Source organism: Diospyros lotus, chromosome 14 (genome assembly GCF_014633365.1).
Source record: "Diospyros lotus cultivar Yz01 chromosome 14, ASM1463336v1, whole genome shotgun sequence".
In the NCBI taxonomy this organism is placed as follows: domain Eukaryota; kingdom Viridiplantae; phylum Streptophyta; class Magnoliopsida; order Ericales; family Ebenaceae; genus Diospyros; species Diospyros lotus.
The window spans coordinates 3,235,863-3,257,893 of record NC_068351.1 but is presented as its reverse complement, the minus strand read 5'-3'; the positions used below and the strand labels follow the sequence as shown (position 1 = coordinate 3,257,893).

Here is a 22,031-nt window from a genome sequence, read left to right as displayed (position 1 = left end):
ACTAATTGTTTCTTTAATAATGTGCCATTGGAATAATAACAATACTAATGGACCTTGAAAATATTTATATATATAAAACTGGTGTTCCCTCTCTAAATCTCTCTTTTCATGGCTTCCAAGCTGGTCCCAGTGGCCAAACTGAACTGCCAAAGAATCTGGCCCTTGTATACTTGTTACTAGATTGACATTTTTAGGGTTTGCAACCTGCAAAGGGTTTAATATGTCTGTTTGATTCGTTTTAGAACAACTGGTTCATTGTACCCAGTTTAGCCATGGCACGTGAAAATGATGTATCATATTACACAGTTTATTGTACTCTAACAACTTATAATGTCCCTGTCCCATACATATATATGTTCATCATTACTACGTCTTAGGGTACTTGTCATGTCAATGTGATGGGAAAGATGGGCTTTGTATTCAACTCATCATTAATTCATTTCCCCCGTGGCAAGCCCACAGGTCTACTTTGAAGCCCCAATGCTTGACATATACCCCTTATTTTTACTAGGGTTACATGCATGAAATAGGAAATTTAAGAGGCATTTAGGATTAATTGTGGTAAAAACTTTGATAAGTGGGGTGGTTCATAGTATAACGTGTGACACGTTAGATAGTCTATAAATATATATGTAGTTATATAGTAGAGAGTACGGTTGTTCTAGAATTAAAAGAAAGATATTTTTCATGATAATATTCTCTCTCCTTCTAGTTCCTCAGGGCTTTTATATATTCCAACAAAGTGGTATCTGATACTTCCAGCCATTCCTCAATTAGTTAGCTAGTTTGAGGGTTGCAGTGTGGCCCATGTCTAACTGTTGTTAGTAATTCACTGCTTTAGGGATCCTCAAGTGAGGAAGATGGGCTTTGGGTTCAGCTCACTCCCTACAAGCCCATTTTCAATTATGGCAACTGGCAAGCCCACCATTCTGCTTTGAAGCCCTAATCCTTCCCGTAGACACATTATTTTACTAGGGTTAGCAGAGATAGAAATAGAGAAAAGTAAAATAATTTCCAATAACACATATTTTAAGGATATAAATGTACATATTAGGTCTTCGTTTAGTGGAAGCCTTTGGGTATAATATCATGAGGAGCATTAGCAGATAACCCACAAAAGAGGAAAAAAGATTGTTAGATTGGATTATTTATAAACATATTATATAAGTTTAAATTAGTTAATTGGATAAAAGGCTTTCATCCTTATACAAGCATATATATTGTGATCCACAAGCTATTTTTATTGCCAAATATAATATTTGAAATGGCATAAATGTTATTATATTTTTAAGTAGATATAGTAAACTACCATTAGACTACAACTCCGATATAATAATGACAAAAACGTATATTATTGTTATTGTTGTGACATTTTTGTTAGGGTTTTGTACAGAAATTGGATAAGGTATCTAATTAATTACTTGGGCAGTTGTATTCTTAGAATTGGACTCTTCCAACCAGCTAGCTATGTAGCTAGGTCCTCTGATTCCTGGACTAAATATATTCCTCGCGTATGGCCATGGAAAGATATCCTAGCCAGCTAGTCTGAGCTGTTTGTTTCTGATCAAGATTCTTATGCATGGCGTCTAGTATAATTAAGCTGATAATAATTAAGGTCATCAAAGAGTCAAAGCACATTCAACATATATACTTATATACTTCATTGTCGTATTCTGATTCCCTTCTTATTTTTCTTCTTATTTTGGTCCTATATATTTATATAGAATCTGCCAATTGAAGTCACAGTTCTCATCACAAAATGACCCTTATTATGAGCAACTCCAAATCTGTCAGGTTTGTACTCTGTATCTCCTGTTGTGTCCATAGAAATTAATTCAGTTCGGATATCTCTGTTTGTCTGATTAAAATTAATTCTATGTTAAGAACCCATACCTTTAAAAGTCGTGATCCGTACTTCGAATCCACTCCAATTCCCCTTTATCATGTGTATTCAGATTCCAAGACGATCTTGAAGCTCCAAAGCCCAGCACCAGTTCGGCGAGAAGATCAGGCGGCTTCCTCGCCTTCACCAAAGTGGTCAGGGGGAAGCAGCTCTGCAACCCATGCAGCTGGAACATGGCGGCGGATCAGAAGGAATCATCAGCACATAATGAACCAGCCGGAAAAGAACTAACCAGAGTCTTCTCGGAGGACTACGAAGTGGTGGAGAAGACGATTCTGGATCCCCGAGGCCCCGTCGTGAACCAGTGGAACAAATGCCTCTTCGTCGCCTGCCTGGTTTCTCTCTTCGTGGACCCCTTGTTCTTGTACTTGCCCGTCGTCGGAGAAGACGAGTGCATTCAGATCAATGTGGCGATGGAGGTGACGCTCACCGCCATCCGATCGATGGTCGACTTACTTTACACGATCCAGATCTTCGTGAGGTTCCGGACGGCCTACGTTTCTCCTTCGTCTAGGGTTATCGGGAGAGGAGAACTGGTTATAGACCCTTCCAAGATCGCCTCTAGGTATCTCCACAAAGACTTCTGGCTCGACTTGCTGGCTGCTGTACCCCTGCCTCAGGTACTGTATAATTCTTCTCAAGCGGAGTCCATAAACGCTCAAGCTTTAGTTGTTAATTTAGATTTTTATCGGACTTAAGCTTCACACACACTTCCATTGATATACTAAACAAACCGTTACATGCCATGCATATACCTCAGTTGCTGGCCTGGGCTGCAGTGCCGTACTTGAGGGGTACAAATCTGATAAACTTAAAGATCTTCCTCCGCCTCACTGTCATCATCCAGTTCCTCCTTCGCCTGTACCTCATCTTCCCTCTCTCTTCTCAAATAATCAAGGCCACCGGCGTCGTCATGGAGAGAGCTTGGGCGGGAGCAGCTTACAATCTCATGCTCTTCTTGCTTGCCAGCCATGTAAAATCCATTTCATTCATTCAGACTCATTCACAATTTTCTTTCAAACCCAAAATCAATGTCTTGGTTAATTTCTACTGATACCCAAAGACTGTCTGTTTAATTGGTTCGTTCTCTCATCAAGCTAGGTTCTAGGTGCGAGTTGGCACCTTCTTGCGATAGAGCGGCAAGCCGGGTGCTGGAAGGAAGCTTGCGGCCATAACGAAGAGAGCTGCGAGGCCTGGTTTTTCGACTGTGGAAGAGTGGATGATTCGAGCAGAGCTGCTTGGTTCAGATCCAGCAATATCTCTCACCTCTGTGATCCCAAAGCCGATCTCTTCCAGTTTGGGATTTATGCTGAAGCTGTGATCCTTGGTGTCACCAAGTCTAGATTCTTGAACAAGTACCTCTACTGCCTTTGGTGGGGATTAAGGGGCCTAAGGTATATATAGTTATATGTCCAAAATTTTCCTTCTTATGTGTACACTATACTGTTAGTTATAGTGAGAACAAGATTGAAAAATTAAGGTGTTATCTTGCAGAATTATTATATATTGGGTCTTGATTAATTGATTGATCATGCATTGCATGCAGCTCTCTAGGGCAGAATCTCTATCCTAGCATCTGTGTTGGAGAAATTAATTTCACCCTCATCATTGCCATTCTTGGGCTTCTGTTTTTCGCATTGCTTATTGGGAATATGCAGGTGAGATTAATTTCACCCTCATCATCACCCAAACTTGGCCACTCTCCAAACTGCACGCTGAATATATGAAATTAAGCCTCGTATTCTTGCTAATGGCAGGCATACCTTCAGTCGACAAGGATGAGGCTGGAAGAATATAGAATCAAGAAGACCGATACAGAACAGTGGATGCACCATCGACAATTGCCACATGAACTGAGAGAGCGAGTTCGATGCTATGATCAGAAAAGATGGGTCACCACTCGCGGAGTCGACGAAGAAGCCATCCTCAGAGGCCTTCCCTTGGATCTCCGGAGAGACATCAAGCGACACCTTTGCCTTAGTCTAGTTCGTCGGGTAACGCTGAGTAGCTAAAATTTTATGTTTTTTTTTTTAAAAACGTAAATAACTGAAACGAATCAGTCTTGATTTCACAGATTGAACACGTATTTGAGCTGATCCGAATTTTGTTTACGGGGAAGACAGGTTCCTCTGTTTGATCAGATGGAAGAACACATTCTCGACGCCATATGCGAGAGGCTGAAGCCGGTGCTCTGCACGCCGGGAACTTGTCTGGTCCGGGAAGGCGACCCCGTCGGCGAGATGCTCTTCATCATTCGGGGCCATCTGGATTCCTACACCACCGGCGGCGGCCGGACCGGCTTCTTCAACTCCTCCCGGCTCGGCCCCTGCGACTTCTGCGGCGAGGAGCTTCTGACGTGGGCCTTGGACCCCCGTCAGGGGGTCCTTCTCCCGTCGTCTACCCGCACCGTGAAGGCCCTCTCCGACGTCGAAGCCTTTGCGCTCATTTCGGAGGACCTCAAGTTCGTGGCGACGAAGTTCCGGCGGCTGCACAGTAAGCAGCTTAAGCACACTTTCAGGCTTCACTCTCACCAGTGGAGGACCTGGGCTGCGTGTTTTATACAGGCGGCGTGGTTCCGCTACAAGCGGCTGCGACAGGCTGCGGCGCTCAAGTCCAGGGAGTGCTCGCAGCGGCCCTCAGCGGCTGAGCCACCTGCAGATATTCAAACGGGCACGTTTGCAAGAAAGAGCATGCGTGTGGGGAGCCGAAGCTGCGAGTTTGATCTCTCGACCACGTTGCAGAAGCCATTGGAACCCATCTTTTCGTTTGAGAATAGGTGATGGGAATTAATCACTAAAGTTAAATCTGTGATTAATAAATTATTATATATAATTAAGATGGACCCAATTTTTATTTGGTCGGGTGGTTCAATTACGGGTAAGGGTGTTTGTGGTTCGATTTGGTCACTTTTCAACCGATTTAAAGCGCCAAATCGTAAAGTCGGTTTTGCACCAAATCAAACCGAGCGATTTGATTTGGTGCGGAAAATCAAACCGAACCGAACCACAGTTTGTGATTCGGTTCGGTTCGGTTTCCGCGGGTTCAATTTTTTTGCATTTGACTCGGTCCGGGCCGGTTTGGTCCGGTTCGAACCGAACCGATATTAAATTTATGTTTTTGCTGCAAATTCCCTATTTACACTAATCTGACCTAATTTAATCCATATGGTCAACGTAACTTATAATGCAATTAAAAATATAACATTAAGCATTAAATATAAATGCAGTTAAAAATAGAACATTAAAAATAAAATGCTTACCAGCAACAAAATTTAATGGAACAGAATGCAGTTACAAATTCCTTGTTTACCAGCAACAAAATGGACAACTCATTCTAACACCAACATAATTTATGGAACAGAATGCAGTTACAAATTCCCTGTTTACCAGCAACAAAATGGACAACTCATTCTAACACCAATAAAATTTAATGGAACAGAATGCAGGCTTTTCCTAGAACCAATAGGACAACTCAAAATCAAACAGAATAAAGGAAAGACAACCATAACAGTAATCAAAAGCCTAAAACTATCTCTAACACCAACCTAACACATCACTAATCAAAGTTCAAACTTCTAGTTTGGTGCAAGATAGCTCTAACACCAAACTAACACGTCCTTTAACTTTATCTCTAAGTAGCCAATTGAACAAAAGCCTGCACAATGAAGAGATTAGGAACAAAAGAAATAATAAGTATAAATATAGCATGAAGAGATTAGGAACAAAGGAAATGGAGCACACACACAGTTCAAAGTTTACAAGCATGCTCCAAAGTCTTTAACTTCATTACTAATCAAGGTTGAGAAAATTTTTTTTCATAACGGACTTATATGCAATATTAAGGAAAACAATAAAATTAGAAAATTAAAATGTTAAAGTTAATAGTTAATACAAATAAAATAATAAACATGTTTGATGAGTAGATAAAAAATTACTAGATTCAACTGATTCATAAGTAGCATGCTCTTCTAATACTGGGCTCATATCCAATGGTAAAGATGTAGCTCTCAACCAATTCTGGCAACAAATCAATGTTTCTACCATAGATGGACTCAACGAACTTCGAAAGCAATCAAGCACTCTATCTCCAGTGCTAAAAGTTGACTCAGAAGCTACTGTTGACACTTGAATGGCAAGAACATCTCTAGCAATCACTGATAAGACATGGAACTTTGTCGAAGATACCTTCCACCATGCCAATATATCAAAAGTTTTGTTTCTTATATCCTCATTTGGTTCAACTAGGTACCTTTCAAGCTCATTTTTCATTTCAGTAGCATTATCTTGAAAACATTCTTTCTCAAAATCGGATTTAAACATGTTAACAGTATCATCCTCATCAGGATCCACAACTGGAAACCTTGGTCTGGAAGTTGTCCCACCTTGTTCATCTGATTCAATTGATGCATAAAAATTCACTAACTTCCCTAGAGTGCTCTTGATAGAATCCATAATGGTTTGAACTTCATCTTCAGAATAAAGTTTGTGCAAACAAAATGCCACATATTTCATTTTGTACCTAGGATCAAGTACAACTGCCACATAAAGAATCATATTTTGATTTTTAATGTTGTCCCAATATTTATCAAATTTTCTCTTCATGCTAGAAGCCATATCTTTCAAGATTGATTCGTAACATGAACTCCATTTGTTTAGTCTACCAAACATATTACAAATTTCATGGAAATAACTATTTGCAGTAACATTCAAGGAAGCACTAAATGTGAGGGTAGCATCATAAAAAGTCTTCAAAAACTTACAAAATATTGCACAATTCTCCCAATCTGTAGAATTTGGTGGCCCAATATGTTTTTTTCCATTTCTATCATCTTCACAAAAATATTGAGAATAAAGCAAATCTTCTTCTTCCAACAAGTTAAATGCATCAACACATTTTAGTGCATGATCCAACATTAAATATGTGGAGTTCCACCTTGTTGGCACATCCAAACACACAAGAGCCTTCTCTTCTTTACATGTATTTTTCACACAAGTTTTGAATTTTTTCAATCTTGAAGGAGAAGCTCTAACATACCTAACTGCATTACGTACAACCATAATAGAGTAATCCAATTCCTTTAAGCCATCACCCACTATCAAATTCAAAATATGAGCCGAACACCTCACGTGTAAAAATTCTCCATCACAAACAGCACTCTTCCAAATCTGTAATCTTTTTCTCATGTGCCCAATAGCCCCATTGTTAAAAGCAGCATTGTTAACTGAGATTGTAAAAACCTTCTCAATCCCCCATTCTTTCAAACATGCCTCAATTGTTTTACCAATTGTCTCTCTTTTATGATTTGAAATTTGACAAAAATTCAATATTCTTTTTTGCATTTTCCATTCAGAATCTATAAAATGAGCTGAAAGCACCATATAATTAATATTTTGAATAGAAGTCCATGTATCAGTGGTAAGAGAGACTCTTTGTGAATTCTTAACAAAAAATGACTTCAATTTTTTCTTCTCTTCATTGTAAAGACCAATTATATCCCTAACAATTGTAATGCGTGAAGGAGGATCAAACTTAGGGCATGCAGTACTACAAAATAATCTAAACCTTTCCTACTCCACAAATTGAAATGACAATTCATCAATGACAACCATTTTGGCACATGCCATCCTACAAGCTACCTGACTAAATCCTGTAGCTACAAGATTACTACCTGATCCACTTCCATCCTCACTGTCACTCTTCTTTAGATAATGTAAAATCTTTTGCTTCTTATCTTCTAATTTGTAAGGATTCTTCTTACACTGATTGTTTATATGGTTCCAAAGAGTATTTATTCCATTTCTTCTAGTATCACTTGCATAATCTTTGCCACAATAGTTGCACACAGCTCTAGGCTTAGAATAATCATTCTTATTTTTTTGTAAAATGTTCCCATATTTCAAATTGCTGCCTAGGTTTCTTTTTTACAGCTTTGTCCTTAGATGGCAACGGAGGTTTAGAGCCACTACTTGATTCAATGGTCGTATCAGTCATTTGATTTTCATTTATGTTTCTCACACATTCAGGATCGATATTACTATCTGATTCCATCTACCATTGAAGCAATCAAAAATTTGAGATATTTTCTTGAAAATGAATTATTTGGAATTCACATTAACTAAACCCTAGCTAACTACAAGTCAACTAAGTAGCTTGGATTCATTGGTCGACTAAGCAACTCTCCGAACTCAACTATTAGAGACAAAGGAACAATTGAGATAAGTAGATAAGTCTCTGTTGATCTCATGAGAGTAGAGACTTCTTCTTACTAGGGTATGCATGTATTCAAAAATCAAGAACTTAAGAGAAAATTAGTTACTCTGGAAATTGAATTTAAACAAGGCACTGGACATTCAACACAGCAACATGTAGCGTCATAAAGGATTTGCAAGGAAATAATAAAGGATTAAATTGGCTGTATAATATTTTAGTCGGCAAACAGAGTGAATGTGGAGATTGAAATTTTTGAAAGATATATTAATTTTAACCTTTTTATTCTTCAATTCATTTTTCTTTCAAAGTCACTGCATATAGCTTGGTCCTTTTCTGATCAATAAGCAAAACTCTTCTCTGTTCAAATAAATTAGGTAGGATGAGGAGATTATAGTAGAACAAAATTGTTTACTATAATCTCCGAATCAACAGACATTTTAGAGAAAGTACAACTCACTGAAAGAGGTAAATAAATCAACAAACATTTGTCCTTCCACCGCCGAATCAACAAACATTTCTGACTAAAAATAGGTAAATAGATCAACATAAACAGTTGTGCGAGAGAGAATGAGAGAGTCTACCTCAACCGGCGAATAAGCGATCGAAAAGGGGGAAGAAGGCGACGGGACTGCTGCGAGGCAACAACGGTGTCAAGAGGTGATGCCAGCAACCGGCGAATCGGCTATCGAAAACGATGGGGGAAGAAGGAGATGGGACGCTTGGAGTCGGATTGTTGCGAGGCAACGGTGATGGCGTCAAGATGAGTGACTGTTGCGAAGTGCGACTAGAGCCTGCGATGTGAGGGCCGCCGGTGGGTTGGTGTCGATCGCCAGCAATCTGAAGGTCCAATGGGAGAGAGACTGTGGCAGGTGGGTGGGCTCGGGTTAGGGTTTGGGGGAAAGGGGAGAGAAAGATGAGAGGAAGGAAAAAAGCCGATGTGATGCCCGATGGCGCCCTAAGCCATTTTATATTTTATATTTTTAATTCTTAATTTTTAATTTTTTTAATTATATTTTATATATGTGCGGGCGGTTCGGTTTTGAACCGAATCACCGGTCTGCCAAACTGCGAACCGCACGGTTTGGCAATTTTCCAAACCGAACCGAACCACAAATTCAAAAAATTGGCCAGTTCAATCCGATTCAGTTCGGTTCGGCCAGAAATCGCGATCCAGCGAATTTTTTGAACACTTCTAATTACGGGTACCATTTTATAAGCATTGATATGATCCTGAGTTAATGTAAAATCCAAATCAACCCCCATAATAAGACCATCAACTATTTATCATTGTTCCATTCAAATTGGTGTAGAAATTAAATTATGGCCTGTTTTGCTAGGCAGTTTGATAGTTTATAAGTTATTCATTTACCTTATAAATTGTCAAGCTTATTTTGTTATGTATTTAAATGGTTTAAAGAGCTTAAAAATTAAATAACTTAAAAACTCTCACACTAACTTTTCTCAAAAATTCCCCATCCTTAGCTTTTTCAAAACACTAACTTTTCTCAAAAACCCCTGATCCTTAGCTTTTTCAAAACATGGCTCCATTTTATTTGTGTTAACTAGTTAAATGACGATTTTACCCTCATAGATTCAACCTATTTCTAATCATACCCCATCTTCATCTTCTACATCAACTGATTTGCCGCTAGTAGATCCGTCTCCAGTTGCTGCCGCTGTCGTTGTTTGTTGCCATTGCTATTACTGTAACCCTATCTGTTTGCATCTCGCCTTCACCGTCGCCCTAGCTTGTCACTGTCGCTAAGGCTGTAATCGAATCGAGCCACATTTATAAATGAGTCTATTCATCTATAATCAAGCCGAGTATCTTGTGGCTCGCATTAAGCTCACGAGTCTTATCGACTTTCAATTTTATTTAATAAAGTAAATAATAAATTAAACTAATGATAAATTTATTCAAGAATTTCAATATTTAGTATATAATTATATAAATTCATGAAGTATTATAACTTTTCTATACATATTTTTTAATAAAATTATTTAAAATATATGATTTTGTAAATATTCTCAATAAATATATGAAAATTCAAAATACATATATTAAATTATTCATAAATTTTTATATGAGCTAACTCACGAACCTATAATCGAGCAACTCACGAGCCTTATTGAGCCTAACTTTATCTAGCTCAAACTTGGCTTATTTATTAAACAAATTCTGAAAAATGATCTCAAATGAGTTTTTATCGACTCAAGTGCCGAGTAGCTCACGAGCGGCTTGGCTTATTTATAGTCCTAACTGTCGCCATTGCCATTGCCGAAGCTTTTTGTAAGTATATATATATATATATATATTAATCTAATGATAATATATTTGAAGAAGAAAAATTAATGGTGTATATATATATTTTTTAATAATAGTGTATAATTTATCAATATCTAATTATAAAATTTTATGTTATTCAACATGTTTATTGTCGTCTTTTTATCAAGTTCTAATATTTTATCAATTCTTTCAAATCAAATACATAACTATTTACTAATAACTTAAAAATATATTTATTCAAATACCTTATCAATTTAAATGGTATCCAATTTAAAAATTTTACACCACTTAAAAACTGTAATTCAAAACGCTCAGCCGAATTGGCCTTAATCTTGGACAAGCATGTAGCAAGCTTACTGTACTCTGTATGATCGATCGGATAATGGGCTGTAACTTCAAAACATCGACCCATTAAGTAGACTTGCTATCCATTCAGCTTTAAGTTGGGCTTCAAGCCCATGGGCTAATATCTCTTGCTGTCAAATTGAAGTCTTATCTTTCCTTTTAGCTTTCCCATTTTTTAATAAAAAAATTTTAATTTCTTAAATAATGTTATCTAAATAACGTTAATGTAACGATTCAAATATAATAATTATGTGAAATTCATCTATTAATTATTTTAACATAATAACTTAAATGGGTGGATCCTATATTATTATATTTAATTTGTCATATTAGCATTATTTAATATAAACTAAATAACGTTATTTAAAATATTAAAACTCTTTAACCATAACCCTTGATAACGGTAATAAAATTACTTATCTTTTTCTATCAACTCTCTCTAGACATAACCAAGAGGTTATTTTTTTAAAATATTAAATTTAAACGATCAATTTTGTCAAAAAAGCGAGCTAGTCACCCTAATTCCAGCATAAAATAATCTTTTCCTCTAGTAGAGTTTTGATTCTTGATTGGTCATCAAGTCTCATTTGACAAAATAAAAAATAAAAAAGCACCGTTAATCAAGCCTATATATTTGAAGGTCTATATTAAATCGATCAAAAAGTGCAATTCGATTGAAGACTGTTAAATCAGATACTAATTAATTGAAATTAAAGTAAGAAATTACACATTACACACTAAAGGCAGAGAAAATCTACATTAAAGTTCAATTAGGAAGTAGGTAGTTTGAACTAATCCAGCTTGAAGAGGCATGAAAGAGAAACAGAAACACTGAGACTTTGACTAAGAATGAGAATTAAAAGCCTAATTAATGGATTCCCAGAAACCATAAACTGATCGCCATGAAAGCGCATCATTAAGAAATGATTATAATTCTCCAGTAAAGTTGGCGCAATGATGCCTGGAAAACTCGATCTGGCTGTGGCATGCATGTTCCATCCATAAATTCAAAAAACCCTACTGCTTTTCAACTGGCTTTTCGAAAGTGGGTTTGAGTTAGACCAGTCGTCGATCAGTTAATTAAAGATAAAAAAAAATAAAAAAAAATGGTGGCCTTAATCATTCTCTAGGGAGCTTTTGAACTTTCCTATCTTTGACTTGAAGCCAAAGAGAACCATTAATATTGTATGTATATATACATATTATATTCATCGGTTTAAGCTTGCCAAATGATCGAATTTAACTTTTGTCTTCACTGGCTTTGCTTTTGGTCTGAAAAGCAGTGGCTTTTCTCTCTACTAATTAGCAGTTGAAGAATGAACGTATTTAATTTGAAAGAGATGAAAGCCAAGTACGGCAATTACTTTCAGCTCATCATGGCCTTAATTTGCTTGTTAATTGTTAATTTATTCATTAAATTAACTTGGAAAGGATTGAGAAAGAATGGGGTGGCACCTTTTCTTCAATTAACTGGGTAGTAAGTATCATGCCCTAGTCATTGCATTGCATGCTTTCTCCTTTTTTCCTTCCTTCCTTCCTTTCTTTCTTTTTCATTTTCTCGGGAAAATTGAATTGCTGTCTTGTGAGAAAGTAGAAGGGGAAGGAACTTTGAAAAGCTTTTAAAAGATGGGACAAGCTCGGGAAAGGCTAAAAAGAAGAAGACAGGAGCATTAAGGGTCCCCGAAACCCTAATCGGAATTAACCTCTCTGCTGTTTCATTCATTAATTAATTTTCTTTGAATCCATCACAATCAATTATTTTTTCTGTTTAACGACTCGTATTATATATATATATATGTAAGAATTGCTTGGGCATGCATGCATGCATATGGGGCCATTGATCAGTTGTTGTTGAGGCCTTTCGGTGTTGCATAGTCTGCTGGGATTGGTCCACACTTGACCATCTGCTGGCCGCCTAAAAATGGTTTGGATTTTTCAAAAAGATCAACTCACAAAAATGGATTATACCCATCATGATGATGGTAGCTCAGCTGTTAGGGAGACACTCTTCGTGATTGAATTATAATATTTTCAAATATAAATTTGTTTACGGTAATAGATCTCACAAAAATACAAAGCGACTGTAAAGATTAATGTTATATATACTGTAATGGAACTAAACTAATTGGCTTGCCTTTATAGAAAATAAATATATGTAACCCAAACTAGACGTTTTCTAGTGAGGAAATGTACGTTCTTATGGTATCTAGCTAGTCACTCTATACTTCTCTTTTTCTTAACAAAAACAAATTATGTCGAAACATGTCCATCAAAGCATGAACACCAATATTGTAGAACAATAGACATCATTGAAAGAGAACTCAAGGATATATTTATATATATATATAGTTTTAATTTTGAAGACTACACTCTAACTAGATGCATAATCTTGTACGGAGGTTTATATGTGATGAGGAGAAGTCTCAATCAAAGTGACGAGTTTGGCCTAAAGAATTGGGATCAAATCAAATTAAGCCAATGCCTTATAAGCCATGTCACTTGTAATTGGCTGGTCAATCCACGAGTCCAAGATCCAACTGTCCACACGGGGCAATCTTAACCATACATTAATTAGGCCAATACTCAATCGGCCACGTGGCATAATCACGGTCCTTCACTAGTTATTCGTGTGTCTATTTATATAAGAGCCAAAATTCTTAAGAGACAAATATTTTGATCATTATATACTGATTGTATAATTATTACATCATTCAAGTTTAAGTGACTAATTAACTTGATCATCAGAGAATTGATTGGGCGATTGGCCCCTCCCCTACTCTTGCAGGTTGAGCTCGAGGAAAACTAAACATATATTCCCAAAGACCAAAAAAAATCAATCATGGATATAAAAACTAGACAGATCGAGAGTGTGATTGGCTTCAAAACATCATCAATATATATAATCTTGTTTCTTCTTCTTTCTATTTAGCCTTTTAATTTCTATTTTTATATATTCTTTTTGCTGAGGATATTTTTTTATTTTTTTAATATTCATTTGGTTCTCTAAAAATTAATTAGTATGAAGGAACAGGCAACCAAGTATCCATGCTTTGGAATGACTCTTCCATCAATATATTGATTATATTACCTTTGTTTATTCCCTTTGTTTAAGGCTTTATATAAAACACACTTAGCTTCCCTAATTTCTCGAGACAAACCTAATTAATTAATAACCTTCTTTTAGTAATGCTGATTATTTTACTCACTTACCCTAACTTGGTCATCAGAACATATATTTATATATATATTTAGGGTACGGATCCACGTTGTCACCTTTATAACTATATATTAATTAATTAATCAACCAATCTTCATACAAATTTAGAAGGGTTATCCAATAACGCATGATATCTTTATCTAGCAATATTAATTAATTAATTAATTAATTAAAATTTGTTTACATAATCATTGTAAATATTTAGATTTGAGTAACCCTAAAATTAAATTTCCAAAAATAAAAGAATTTAAAATACAAATAATATAAATTATATCATTTAAAATCATTCTATTCAAACCCACAACTTAAATTAAATTACTTTCGGGCTCGTATTGTATGACCGAAAGGCCAAATAAACTATGGATACCTATACCTAGAGCTAAATTTAATATAATATAGTTAATATAATAATAATAATAATTTTGAAACATGTGTTTGGTTTAATATATGTATATATGTACATAAGGGACACAACAGGCATGCATGCATGCATGGATGCCGCCATTTTGGACCGTCGTGATGGCTTCCACCACCTAAAGACATGCATCTTTCATCACCCACTGAATTCCCCAATTCAGTGTGAGGCGAGAGTGTGGCATGTGTGATGTCTCAATATAATTTAAGAAACCAAGTGAATTACCATAACTTTTTCCCTCCTCGACGCCCATAACCTTAATAATAATAACTATTAAAAATAATCTTAGAGACCAACCTCCATTCCCCTTAATCCATGCCTCAATTAAAGCTACTCCATGCATGCTTCCATCAACACCTGTATTAGTGCCCTTTATATAAATATAACTGATTTCGATTGGTGAGTCTTATTGCATCTATCTATCTTTGATAAAGACAACAAACAAATTAAGGTAGAATAAGCGAGGTAGCAACTCTCTTAAACGTGATTATAAAGACTCTTATGTTATTAAAAAAATATTCGTTCTGAAAGTTCGAGAGCATGTCACTGTTTTATAATTTTAATTTGTGTGCTTTAATGTTGTCCAAATCAAGCGGTTTTCTCTGCATTCGGTTGATGAAATTTGGAATGGAAAGAGAGGGGAGGTGATGCATAACAGAAGAAGCTGCCGACAGGATTGACTTGGCCTATCTTTTGGTGCCTTTTTATGGTTTAATAGTTTCCAAATAAAGCATAAATCACATCGAAACCTTGACCAACAAAACGGTAATAACTGTCAGGTTTTCCTTTGTTTAATTAAGACAAGACCCGTTGCTCATATATATATATGTGTGTGTGTGTGTGTATTTGTCAACATTCTATTAGCTTTGGTGGGGTCACAAGTTTTTGAGTCTCAATTAAGAATTTATAGACAAATTCTATCCAAAATGAACATATATATAACAACTGCCAGCAAAATCGAAGAGCAATAAGACATCTTCTTGGGATCAAACTGGATTGTGTTGGAGCAAATTTGGTGAGGCATTTGCCTCCAAAAGGAATGTGAATATGAATATGAAGAATGAGGGAAAAAGTGAGGGAGAAGACAATTAATCCTGCATCATAAGATTGGGTCAAAAAGGCTCAGATCGGGACGAGCAAGGATTCCAATCCCTATAAATTAGGCTTTTGCAGGCAAATGTAGGGGTACCCTTTTCTTCTCTTCCACCACCCTCTACATGATGATGACATGGCACCCACTATTTGGGTTAGGGTTCCACGTATTTCACCTACTATCTATTTTTCTATCAATAAGTTTTCACCAAAGTAATATGAGAGTGATAATTTTATAAGTGGGACGAGCATGAGGTCTTGATGTGTGTGGAGGACAGGGGTGGTGTAGTTTAGGGTTTGGCCCCCTCAAAGTTGAAGAAATGGCCATTATGGATGATGGTGTTGAAATGTAGTGATATTAAATGTTAGCTGGTCCTCGTGAATAGTTTAATTGTTGTGAATCGAAATTTGTTACTTACTCATTAAAAGAACTTGTAAGTAAAGACGAAAAAATTGTCTGAAAATATCCCTGGAAAGGCATAGATGTTTATATTATAGAAGAAATTTCACAAAGTAGTATTGAAGAGAACTTTGGATCATGCCTTTGCATACTTTTGTGTAGCTATTATCTTAGAAAAAAAAAGAAGAAAAGAAATGTTAGACACTGAGAGGAAACTTGTATCATATATACGTGACTTAAATATTGTACTGTAATTTGCATACCAATGCGGATGTTCACAAGTCCTTGTGAGTAATTATAAAAGAAATGTTGAGGTGCCCTTTAATGGTGGATCAATTGAATTTGAGCCTACAATAGGGAGGGAATTAAGAGGGAAGGGCATCCATTTAGCTGCAGAAATTTCCAAGCACTTGTTGCCAAATCACTTGTACATGTATTGGGACCATTCTTATCCGTCCAAACAGTCTGAAAATATATATATATATATATGTATTGCAGGCAGAAAAAGTGTCCCTTCATCTAAGCTGTTTTATTTTATTTACTTTTAAAAAATTACTTTCAGGGGAAGAGTATATATATCTATATATATCCATGTTCCATAGCCTTTAAAAGGAATTAAAATGTTGTCTAAAAGTTGCACTCATCACATTCTGCAGTGATGCACGGAAAGAACTAGCAAATGAACATTTTCATGGCATCCAAACCGCAGCTGCAGGAATGATGATTTTCTGGGTCATGAATTCAGCTTTCCCAATGGAAAACAAAATTATAAACAGAACAACATTATTGCAAAAGTGTGTTTAAACCTGCTATCCACAAGTGAAAAGCCTTCTGCTTTTGATGATTCTCATTTTACTTTAATTAATATTGGATGCTACCAAGAGTAGTAGTTGTTGGTATATATATTAGTTTTTTCAAAATATACTTTAATCTAACCGATATCATTTATAAGATCTCGGGTTTAAATAGTTAAAACACGACTTCTTTTTAACTCTCATAAGGCGAGAATTTTGTGCAATAAAAATGTTATTATAAAAAGAATTAATTATCATATGTATGTATGTATGTATGTATGTATGTATGGGACATACACTTGGTTTGAAAATGGGACACAAGAAGAAATGCTGCTTTAGAAGAGGGGGGAGACAGCCACTCCTTGTAATGTTCCAACTTTAAGAAGCCATGGGAGGTCTACGGATAGGAAGGGTCCCAAATTTGGGGCAGCAGAAATGGGTAAATTGGCACATGTCATGTCATTGCTGGGGGGCAATCCGAAAGAAAGCAACCTCAACCTTTGATTGGAGGAAATTGGGCGAATCACTATTAGGGTCGATGACTTTAATTAGGTGTTGTCTTGATGGTAAAAAAATCTTTCCAAGTAGTTGGAGTTCAAATTTCTTTTTTCTTTTTTTGGAAAAAAAAAAAAACCAAATTCTCGTATGAGGGTTCACGTAATTAATTATGTGATGGATATAATTTGGGGTCGTTATCGTAGGACGCTGAAGAGTAGGACAGTTTGGAGTGGGGGTTGGGGCCAAGTGTCGTGCAAGGATGTGGAGTGCACTTACGCCCATATGGCCAAAGGCTAAGGGACAAGGGAGGGGAGGGGGCTCTCCTACAGTGGGGTGAGCAGCCTTTTACCACAAGCTTGCTGCATATATCATAGTGCATTTCAGAATAGGAAGTTTTAATGATGACTTCATGTCTTTTCTATTGTCCACCAGAATAATTCTAGCTCCCAATCATAAGCTTCCACTTTTGCCCTCCAAATTTGAGCCCCTTCTTCATATTATTCTCATAAATTTTGCCAAATAGTTGGGCTGGCTGTGTAATTTCTTTGATCATTCGAACCAAATTTTGATTATAACAATTAATTCAAGATTGCTAGAATATTAGCAAAAGTTTATTCATGATATTGAATTGTTAATCATAATTACAATTAAAAATCTTGTCTTGTATTAAGAGATAATTTTATCTTTTACTTTTACTATATTCTTTTTTAAAATGATTAGACTTTAATTATTTAGAAGAGATATGAATTATTAACTATCACGTATTGTGATTAACAAGTTTAACATATAAAACGGACCTGTCTATTAATTATCAATATTTTTTAATTATTTTCATAAAATATTAATAAGAAATTATTTTTATTATTATTTGAACACAACAATAAATTTATTAACTGAAAATGTCATCATTAAAACACTTGAACTCTATAAGAAAAAAAAACAATCAGACGGCTCAGAGTAGTCCTTACGTATGTAAGTACTCTGATATTTAAGTTAGACACTAAAAACTTAAATATAATATAAAAATCAGTATAAGAGATGTATTCTTTTTAGAATGAGAACTTATTTATAGAGGAATATGAAACTTTGTGATAAGTCCCCTTGATATTTCAAGACTTATTAGAATTAACATTCTTATAAATAATATATATCATTTTCACACGATTTTTGGAGAAATCTTCAGAGTTATCTTGTTTATGCTTTAGTTCAAGACCTCCCAATCAAAAGAAAAATTTAAAGGACAAGCTCTAGGATGAAACTTGATTACAACAATCTCTAAGGGACAGTAATAGTCTCCCGTTATAAGTCTCAGGGAGAGGATGAAACTTGATTACAACAATCTCTAAGGGACAGTAATAGTCTCCCGTTATAAGTCTCAGGGAGACCAATACCTTGGTCTTTTGGGAGACCATTATGGTGTCTTGACCTTTTGATCTAGGTCTCATGGCTTTTGATTTCTAAGACATCTAGATCAAAAATGGCCTTTCAACCATTTTTTATGTGTTTTCAATTTTATGAAAATTATAAATTTATTCATTTCAACGATATATTTATAGCCCAGCATCCTACGACTTTGTTTGGCTAGGCAGTTTAACTCCTTATAAGTCAGTGTCGTAACTTTTAAGTTACCCCAACTTATTTGTTATAAGTGTTTGATTTGAACAAAGAGCGTATGTATATAACTTAAATGCTCGTACATTAATGTTTTGAAAAGCTTTCCTCTCCCAACTTTTGCAAAACACTACTATCAAATAAGCTGTATTAACTAAGTAAATGACCATTTTACCTTCAACCTTTTGAGTAATTTTTAGCCATTGCCTTTCTTCTTCAACTCGCTACCTCTCACCCACCCCTGTCGCCCCGACCATCGGCCATCACCCCCGTCTTCTTTGTTGTTGTTCGTTTGTCCGTTGCCTCCCATCAGCTTTTGCTCGTCATCATTCCCACCCCCACCTTTCGTCTGTCCATTGCCCCCATCAGTCGCTTCCCATCGTTGTTCGTTCGTCCATCTCCTTCGTCTTTGTCTATGTATACATATATATAATCGTGTGTATATATAGAATAACAATATTAATATATATATTATATTTTTTTTTATAATTCAATAACATATCTATTTTCATCTTGTTATCACATTCTAATAATTTATTAATTTTTTTAAATCACACATAACTATTAACTAATAGTTTAAAAGTATATATTTATCTAAATATATTATCAATTTAAACCCTATCTAACTTAAATGCTTTAAATAATTTAAATATTACCGAACTTAAATTTTTTAAAAAGGAACGCCTAGCAAAACGAAGTCTACGTCTTGTTATTACATGAAGTTGCACACGTGTACAATTAATAATAATCCAGTGTTTTAATTTCACTGCTCGTTCACCCTCCCTGCATCGTCAATTAACAATTTTATAATTAAATTAAATGTAAGTCAGTCGCCTAATAAGCCAACAAAGCAGAATTAACACGCTTTGGTTAACGTAACACCGTTTTCCCGCGCCGCGCCCACACACACAAAAACATGCTGCGCTATGAACGCGCGTGCAAGCAAGCATGCGTGTGTGTACGAATGTAATTTACAATTACGTCCTTAATGTTAATCAATTAATTAATTAGGAAGTGGTGATTACAATTTGCAAGTTTATTATAATAATAATATCAAAATTCAGGGAATGGGCGTAATGAAGAGCAAGGATTAATTAAAAGGAAGATAGGGCCAGAAAGGCCAATACTTGGGGATTGGGGATGTTTAAACTTTAAACAATTATTATTAATTAATGTAACACACAATAATTTAGTGTTTTGTTGGCATGAGCTAGCTGATCAGTTCCTGCAACCTAGCTAGGCTGCTAAATTGGGCATTAAAGCACGATCCAATTTTAAAAAATTTGGGGAGGGGGTTTCCGATTATGAGATAAGTGGAAAGCAATCCGTACGGATAAATAATATTTTTGTCTCACACGATGTCTTTATAATAATAGTTTTTTTTTTTTAAGTATAATATGTAATAGCATTTATTAAACTTATTTATGAGTTTAATAATGATTATATATTTCATCATTATAAAAAAAAATTGTGATAGTAACATTTTTATAAAAGTAAATTTTACTTAATTTTTTTTTAGCCTCTATAGACAGAGAAAAGTGCAAGAAAGACTTTTCATCCTCGCGTTTGTGGTGTACTTGTATTTGATTGTTGGCTATTGCGGAATCCTTGATTTATCTTTTCTACCATCTTTTGGAGTTGAGTAGTAAGAGAGCTCACAAAGGACGCAATCCCAAGTTTTACTTAAATTTTTTATGATTTTTAGATCTCTTTTTTAACTACTTTTCTTGTTAAGTTAGAGTTTCCATTAGGTTCAATTCAATTCTTTTTAATTATTTTTAAATGAATTTTTTTATCCGATATAAAGATAATAATGATCAATGCCATTCTATGTAAAAAAAATATATGTATTTTAAAAATTAAAAGCGATAGACAAACACGTGTACATACATAATAACAATAAGGTTATACTTTTAAAATTACGTGTAAAAATGAAGATTTCTAGCTTGTGGGTGGGAGAGTATGGAAAATGGGGAGGACTGGACGGGCAGGGCAATGAAGTAGGGGGGGAGGATGGGGATGGGGGACAGCATGCTCGGCGAAGGGCGTGGGGGGGGGGGGGGGGGGGGGGGAGATGGGGATGGGGGAGGGGGGAAGGGAATGGCGTGTGAAAATAAAAATAAAATGTTTCCTATGAATACAACAACTGTGTCTAGGCAGGGAGGGTGGGTGAGGGCACAATCTCAATACCCCCATTACCCACATGTTTCTTTATTCAATTCTCTCTCTCTCTCTCTGTCTGTGTGTCCAAACAGGGCTTTATGGCATCCTTTTGACGTTCTGAATTCCAGCCCTATGCACCCATACATACATTGTTTGTGCGCATGTGTGCAAAGCAAGCCCTCCCTCCCTCCCTCTGTGTGTGTTGTGCCCCTACTACCGATGATGTGATATATTATTTTGAAGCAGTAGCTAGCCTGCCTGCCTGCCTGCCTGCCTGCACCCTCAAGACTTGGATCTGAATGAATTCACGGACGAGTCAAGTGGCGATTGGGTGCTGTGCTGCCGTTGAGCTAGACGACTCATTCCAAACAACCAACCTGGTACACCTTTAGCGTCACTTCTATCATCTCTGCATTACCATTTGTAGTAGTATCCTTTTATCATTGAAGGGACTAATAATTTTGTCTAGTTTGCTCATATCTCATTTTTAGTTAAAAGTTCGTGGTGCCATCCCCGTCATTCTGGGTTTTAAAATTCTCCATTTTTCTATAATTACAATTACATGCATTACTTAAAACGCTGGTCTTCAAGTACTTATTCTAACCATTTGACAACATCTCTTTAGAAAGTTCGATCTGAGTTTGTTTAAGCCATCATCCGAACTCGTAACTTTGTGATAAAAGAGTTTAAAACTATCATTTTATAAGTTTAATTTTAGATGAAATTGAACTTTTTGTTTTCAAATAAAAAAAAGGATCATTTTCTAAATTGAGTCACCAACTGCGGCCTCTTACCCTCAAGAAATGAAATTCCAAGAATATCCTCACCAAAATAACAGAATCAGGAAACATCCAGTGCTACAGGCGTGCCTGAATTTCTCAACGGTTTTGGCATCTCACTGCTATATATATATATATATCTATATTATATAAGCAGCAATGAGGGCATTTTGGTATTATGTTAATATTATCTTTTAAATATTTTATTTTATTGAAGAAATAAAATATTTTTTTTTGGGGGGGGGGTAATTTATTATTTTAAATAAAGTGTATTATTATTTCTATTTTATTGAATATAATAATACATTTGTGAATAA

At 35.7% G+C, this 22,031-nt stretch overlaps 1 protein-coding gene across 1 annotated transcript; it reads left to right on the top strand.

Moving 5' to 3' along the window:
- The first annotated feature begins 1,958 nt into the window (after positions 1-1,958).
- On the top strand, positions 1,959-4,683 carry LOC127790603 (protein CNGC15b-like). The gene is made up of 6 exons (XM_052320176.1): positions 1,959-2,523; positions 2,664-2,876; positions 3,005-3,297; positions 3,450-3,561; positions 3,661-3,897; positions 4,027-4,683. The coding sequence occupies exons 1-6, from the start codon at positions 2,077-2,079 to the stop codon at positions 4,681-4,683; spliced, it is 1,959 nt and encodes a 652-aa protein (XP_052176136.1). The 5' UTR covers positions 1,959-2,076.
- Positions 4,684-22,031: the final 17,348 nt, after the last annotated feature.